We start from the raw sequence: 7,780 nt of genomic DNA on the forward strand, positions 1-7,780 counted from the left end.
ATTTCTTTTAAGTTTTTCTTGATATTTTGGCCTTGTAAAGACTCCAATCTATAGTTATATATCTTGTGATGGTGCTATTTTACTAGTCCTGCATGGAGGCTAATAAAACGAGGGAAAAGGGCCTGATATACCCCTTAACTTTGTCATTTGGAGCTGATATGCCCCTCGTTATGAAAGTGGCTCATATATACCCTTACCGTTATACAAACAGCTCACATATACCCCTACAGTTACAAAATGAGCTCACATATACCCTTTATTTAACGGAAGTGAAAAAGTTAGTTTTAAATTTATATTTTTGACTTTTAATTTTCTTAAAAATTATTTAGGGATATTTATGATTCTTCTAGCAAAGTTCAAGGTATATTTTAATCTTTTTTATACATAAATTATTTTTTGACTTCTTTTATTATAATTATTTGAGTTTCTTATTCTTATTTTATTTTTTTCTTTCATTCCTTAGTGTAAAGAAAAAAATTTAAAACTATTTTTTTGTGGCTATATTATAATTTAAAATTTTATTTTTTTGGTCTATATTGTAATTTAATTTTTGTATTTGAAGAAAACAATTTGGTTATCTATAATAAGTTTTATAAGAATATTAGTGAAACATAAATAAATTTGACCATCAAAATAATAAATCTAAATTAGTCATTGAAACAAAAAAAAAAGTTAAAAAAAATATATATGTTTGAGGAGGATTAAATATACTCATATGGGATTATATTTTTTTTAAAAAATAATAATAAATTAACCTGAAATTAATTTTTTTCATTTCCGTTAAGAGGAAAAGGGTATATGTGAGCCATTTGTATATAAGTAGGGGTATATATGAACCACTTTCATAACGAGGGGTATATCAGCTCTAAATGACAAAGTTGAGGGGTATATCAGACCCTTTTCCCATAAAACAAATTCATTATGTGAACTCCAACAAGATGAACTAACCCAGTTAATTTTTTTTTAAATAATAATAATAATAATAATAATAATAATAATAAAATTTATACAAATTAAATTTAAAGCAGTAAATACGACTATATTAGCTCATTATATTTATTTAAATCAATGTCTCAATTTTAAAATATGATCCAAGTTAATTTGTGAATTTGAGTTTGACTAAATAATACCTCTCATCTTTTTAACAATACTATCTCTTCCGTCTCATATTAATGGATCATCTTACTAAAAATAGTTATCTCATAGTAGTTGTCCACGTTACTTAATGAAGAAAACATTAATTAAATTTTTTCTATATTACCCTTGCAGTTAATTTTATTTTTGAAAGTAATATGCATATATGAAAAAAAGGAGGGAGTTTTTTTTTTTTCATTTTTAAAAATGAAATGTTAGGAGTTGTTACTTGTACATATCTTTGGATTTTTTCAAATCTATAAATAATGACTAATTATACTTTACTCATTGGTACACACACAGTTTTTAGCTTATACATGCAAACTTCTCTATAATAGTCTTGTTCCATTAAATAATTTTACTTTTACAATATTTTAAATTACGTAAATCTTATTTGACTGCTATAAACAAAATCATCCAAAAAGTTTTTTTTTTTTTAAATAAAAATTATTCAAAGTTAAAGATATTCAGAATTTCTTTTTAATATATATATTTTTTTTACTATTTTGCTCACCTTTTTTGATAATGTAGAAGAGGACTAAAATAAATTACATCAGAGGTCCACACTCTCACACATGAAACAGTACAACAAAAAGGACAAAGAATTGGCAGCTGTTTACTGAAACTAACTCCATTTCCCTTTTCCATACAATCTCCACCTCTCCATATTCCATTTTACACTCTCTTCATCTCTTCCTTTTCTTCAAATACATATTCCCATTTTACCCCTCCAATCTTCACGAGCGTCGGCAGATTTTCTTGGAGTTTTCTGCTTTTATCAAGTTTTCACTTTTATCTTCATGGTTGAAGAATTCAAGAAACCCCACTTTACCTGAGTACACCTAAAAGCTTGGGGGAATAGAGTTATTAATGGATAATGTAAAAATGAAGACGTTTTGCTTGTCTTTGCTGTTTATGGTATTACTGTTCTGTGATACTGATGCTGCAGAAGTTAAACAGGGCATGTCTCTTTCTTCCCAAAAATTTGAGATTCAAAAACATTTGAATCGTTTGAACAAACCTGCAGTCAAGTCTATCAAGGTTAAATTCATATATTGTTTTTTTGCGGTTTATTTTGTTCTGGCGTATTTTCCTGTATTGATGAGTTTTTTTTTGGTGGGAAATAACAGAGCCCAGATGGTGATACAATCGATTGTGTTCATATATCTCACCAACCAGCTTTTGATCATCCTTTATTGAAGAATCACACCGTACAGGTTAGATTTTTCACAAACAAATAAAAATCAAATTTTGTAGTTATCTTGGTGGGAAAATTTTTGATTTTTTTTTTGTGGGTTATAGATGATACCAAATTATCATCCAGAAGGGCTATTTCGTGATGGGAAAATGTCTACTGCAGCAAAGAATAAGAATGATGGGTCAAAATCAATTAATCAACTATGGCATTTGAATGGGAAATGTCCAGAAGGAACAATTCCAATTAGAAGAACAAAAAAAGATGACATTTTAAGAGCAAGTAATATGAAAAGTTATGGTAAGAAGACAAATTTTTCTACCATTCCTAAACCAGAGTCTGGTAGACCTGGTGGTGTTGGTAACCAAAATGGTCATCAGGTAAAACCAAATTAAACCTCTTTCTATCTTCATAATTCAGATTTGTACTTATATTGAATTAATTGTTTTCCTTCTTTATTTTAGCATGCAATAGCTTATGTTGAAGGAGACAAGTATTATGGTGCAAAAGCAACCATAAATGTTTGGGAACCTAAAATTCAGCAACCCAATGAGTTTAGTTTGTCTCAGATTTGGCTTCTTGCTGGTTCTTTTGATTCAGATCTTAATAGTATTGAAGCTGGATGGCAGGTAGTTTTTCTTCTTTTTTTAGATGAACTATTCAATTCTGGTTTCAGCAATTAAAGACTGAAATTATTGTCATATTATGTGTCTTTCGATGCCGCACCCTTGTCAGATTCTCCAAAAATACACTACTTTTGGAGAATCCGACCCTCACCTATTCACATTTTTAAAGAATCCGAGCAACATATTGTGACTTCCTTCTTTTGGTTTTCTTGTGCTTTTGGGGTTAAAAACAGGTTAGTCCAGATTTGTATGGAGATAACAATGCAAGGCTTTTTACCTACTGGACTGTAAGTGAAATGTTTTTTTCCCCCTCTAAATACAGCTAGCATACATACTTAACTTTATACTAAATCAAAGATGGTGTGCTGTTGTGTTGTGAACTGTGAAGTTAATATTTGATAATTGTAATCTTGTGGAAATTTTCTTACACAGAGTGATGCTTATCAAGCCACAGGCTGCTACAACTTGCTATGCTCAGGCTTTATTCAAATCAATAATGAAATAGCAATGGGGGCCACCATTTCCCCTCTTTCTAGCTATCATGGTTCACAATATGATATAAGCATTCTTGTCTGGAAGGTAATTTAATAAATGAGATTCATAAAACTTGCATTGACCCTTTTCAGTTTACTTAATTCCTGTCAACAATTATCCCTCATATTCTATTATTGAATGTGTCTATTATTTGAATGTGAATGCATAATTGATTAAATTATGTGAAAGACAGAGAGAATCTCTGACATTTGTTGATGAGTCCATTGCTTTTCTTTTTCTCTGTCTTTGAGTTAGTGTATTGATATTCTGCCATTTAATTCATAAAAATCTGCTCTTTAACATTTTTTTTACTGTTCTTGAAATTATTTTAAGTTTGGTTTGGCTTAATTGATAGGACCCAAAAGAGGGGAACTGGTGGATGCAATTTGGGAATGACTATGTACTGGGATATTGGCCAGGCTTTTTATTTTCTTACTTAACAGACAGTGCTTCAATGATTGAATGGGGTGGGGAGGTGGTGAATTCAGAATCTGATGGTCTTCACACCACAACTCAAATGGGGAGTGGCCATTTCCCTGACGAAGGATTCGGGAAATCAAGCTATTTCAGGAATATACAGGTATAAAGTGAAATAGCTGATCAATTATATGTATATTTAGAAATCTTGAACACCCTTAGTGAAATTCTTGACTTCGCTATTGAACAGGTAGTTGATGAATCAAATAACTTGAGAGCTCCTCAAGATCTTGGGACTTACACTGAGGATAACAATTGTTATGATGTTCAGCTAGGGAAGAATAATGACTGGGGTAACTACTTTTACTATGGTGGACCTGGTAGAAATGCTAATTGTCCATGAACAAGATTCGAAATGTTTCTTTTTCTTTTAATGTAGTTAAGTAAAATTTGTAATCTTGACATGAATTCTTGTATGTTCATTGTTTTACTCTTCGTAAAACTTTTGTTTTAGAGGAGGCTATAGGTTAGTTGCATCAAAAATGTGTATGCATCTTTGATCTTTAATTGTATGAAAAGTTCTTTTGCTTTCTTTTTCGAAGGTGTCTGTCTCCACATGAAATGTTGTAGGAGATAGAATGGAGGTTGAAAATTTATACGCAAACTTGTTACTGTTTGTTTGCTCCTGACTTGGGAGCTATCAATGGAGGAGATTCATATGTTGTTTGTAATATTAGTTTTCTTTTGAAAAGGTTTATATCTTTTAGAATGAGATTCATAATATGATTGCATATATATTAAAAGATGCTTCAATCATGATTAACATATATTGTCACTATTTATTCCTTTTTCGTTTCTGGAAATGCTCTTTTAGCACTTCCTTTTTGTCATGTCTATGATTGTAAATTCTCTTGTTTATACCATTTGATTTCTTAATCACCGTGTAAAATAGAAGTGTCGATGGGATGGAGGGGGTATTAATTAGACTAGAATGAATGAGATTCCAGTTAACATTTTTATTGGCTTTTAAAGGAATTTTTGTTCTAGACCATTTCCAGTAAATTCTGTTTGTTGGCACTTCTTCCTATGCACCTCTTTGTTGCGCCTCCTCTATCTCTTCTCCTTAATTTACGTGATACATTTTTATTTTGGAAAAATTCTATTGGCCAGAATTTGGTTGAAAGATAAAATAAAATAGTAAAAATATCATTCTAGACAAATTCTGGCCAAAAGGATTTTTCCTTTGGCCATAATGATATTTTTTCTATGTTATTTTATTTTTTAAATATTTTTACCTTGTTAACTTTAATACCTTTTAACTAAAAAATGTAAAAAAGATTAGTTTATTTTAAAATAAAAAAATTATTATTGATAGTTACCCAGGTTACAAAATAATTATTTCACATTATTTATCAATTTACAATATCAAAATAGATTTTAATTATATTTGGAAGTGTAAATAAGTTTGTAAAAGTTTCAAATAAGTTCTTTAAAGATAAATTAGTAAAATTATCTTTCTTGTTTATAAATTTTTAAGAACGTGTAAAGAAAAAAGTGAAAAGAAGAGAGAATTTTGATCACTCCTAGGGTGACCCTCCTATTTTCTTCTATTACTCTTTAGTGGCAATGCAATAATTTTGAAAATAAAATGTTCAAACAGCTAAATATACAAAGGTTATTAGATATTTTAAAAGGAATACATAATTGTCCTAGCCAAATATTGCATGTTTTTTATTTTATTTTGAGAGGTTAATATATTATGATATTTTGATTTCTACTTTTGAGAATGATTGTCTAGGAATCATATATACGTAAGTTAGTAAAACAAATTTTGAAAAATCATGAGTAAGTAAACAAACAAAAATATATATATAAAAAAAGATACAAATATTTAATGTGATTTGATTAATCAACCTACGTCTATCAACGAAGATGAGCAACACTTCATCTTTTGATTCAAATCCTCCACATAATTATTAAGAATTATCATATCCTGTCACAAAAGAAGAAGATGATATAATCAATCATCTAATTTGGTGGACTAGTAAATAACATTATGTTTTAGTCAATTTATAAGCAAAATACTTGAAAATTAAATATAGCTAACTAGCTATTAATAAAAGTACATTTTCTATCTGATAATGGTAACAATACAATCCATATTACAAGAAACATCCACTTCATATCGTGTGTTGGCTATCACAATATTCTAATCTAAACAATGACAAAAATATTCCTTTCACTTTAAATTAATTGATGTTTCATAAAATCAAGAAGATATATATTTTAATTATCAAAATTTATCCTTGACATAATCCTATTGATTCTAAAAAGGAAATCATAAATTAAGGATATTTTAGCCAAATCTCTTCTTAATTTTTAAGAGTAAGCTAAGGTAATTTTTCTCTCTATCTAAGCCTTACATAATTATTAATTGTCTATTGATAGCAATTAGCAAGTAGTTAGGCGGTGAGAGGGTGCAAGCTGGCTAAGCTAGTTACTACAATTAATAAAAAGAAGATAGAAATTAAAATCCCATTTGCAGCATTTAATTTGTTACTCCCTCCGTCCACTTTTATTTGTCATGGTTTCCTTTTTAGAGTCAAATGATAAATTTTTTGACTAACATTATATGATGTATTTTTTCATCATATTGATATGCAAAAAAATACAATTTATAGTACTCTTTCTATAGTTTTTGAATATCTAAATTTTTTGTTTAAAATATCAAATTAATATAATCTAATTTAATTTTAAAAATTAATCAAATTGACTTTCGAAAAGCGCAACATGACAAATAAAAGTGGACAGAGGGAGTACCACACTACTACTCCCTCGGTCCTCTATTGGCAGTTAGTTGATCACTTTTCATTTTACATGGTATTAAAAGAATCATAAATAAGAAGATAACTTTACTTATAATGATGGGATGAAATATTAGAAAAATTAAGGTGCATCAAATTAATTTAACTTACTTGGACCAATTGACTTTAGGGGTTATAGGGAAAGGCTACTGCTACAACTAGAGATAATGCGGATGGTCTCATGGTGAATTAATTTATTTTGAAGTTCAGGATATTTTTTCTGATAGCTAGCTTTGTAACGATGATAAGGTAATATATTAGTGGTTGTAAAATTAGCCTATCATATCATATATATTATTAAAAGTGGGAAACTCCTAACTTCAAAGTTGGATTATCATTTTGCCCTTTCACTTATCCTAACTTCAAAGTTGGATTACCATTTTGTCCTTCCACTTAATTAAAACGATTAAATATCTAATTAAATAATAATATTCTAATTACATAATAACATAATTTGAATTCCAAAAGTTGTACTTTAATTCTTTAGTTATGACATTACAAATGTTTTTTGTTTTCTACTTCTTTTTAGCTTCCATATGTTAAAAAACTTTTCATATCCTTTTACCTTCTATAAAATCAATAGCTTTAGCCTTTGGTTCATTGTCAATTTATTATAATGTTTTGTTCTTTAAAATGCTCAAAATTTGGTGTATGCACAACACTCTCTAGATAAAAGTATATTCTTTTTATATTAGTTTCTCCAACTAACTTTCCTTTAAGTTGTGTAGACCTCTATTTTTTTGCTTTTAATAATTTTTGTTCTCTTTTGCTCTTTGTTGTTCATGCTTGCATCTTCGATTTTTAGATTTTGTTTTATATTAATTACGTGACTTATTTTGCTTAGTCTTCTTTTGAAATTCTTGCATCTGCTCAATTTTTTTCTCTTTTTAAAAAAATAAATAAATTTATACTAATTAACATAAATACACGTGCAACACACGTGTTCAAGAACTATCATATATTATTAAAATGAGAACTATCTAAGTCAAAAGTTGAATTATAAAAAACCT

General features: G+C 28.6%; 1 protein-coding gene across 1 annotated transcript; it reads left to right on the plus strand.

Moving 5' to 3' along the window:
• The first annotated feature begins 1,717 nt into the window (after window positions 1-1,717).
• On the plus strand, window positions 1,718-4,503 carry LOC125877832 (uncharacterized). The gene is made up of 8 exons (XM_049559105.1): window positions 1,718-2,175; window positions 2,265-2,351; window positions 2,437-2,709; window positions 2,794-2,958; window positions 3,189-3,242; window positions 3,388-3,534; window positions 3,845-4,069; window positions 4,157-4,503. The coding sequence occupies exons 1-8, from the start codon at window positions 2,005-2,007 to the stop codon at window positions 4,307-4,309; spliced, it is 1,275 nt and encodes a 424-aa protein (XP_049415062.1). The 5' UTR covers window positions 1,718-2,004; the 3' UTR covers window positions 4,310-4,503.
• The last annotated feature ends 3,277 nt before the right edge of the window (window positions 4,504-7,780 follow it).

This window comes from Solanum stenotomum, chromosome 1 (assembly GCF_019186545.1).
Source record: "Solanum stenotomum isolate F172 chromosome 1, ASM1918654v1, whole genome shotgun sequence".
In the NCBI taxonomy this organism is placed as follows: domain Eukaryota; kingdom Viridiplantae; phylum Streptophyta; class Magnoliopsida; order Solanales; family Solanaceae; genus Solanum; species Solanum stenotomum.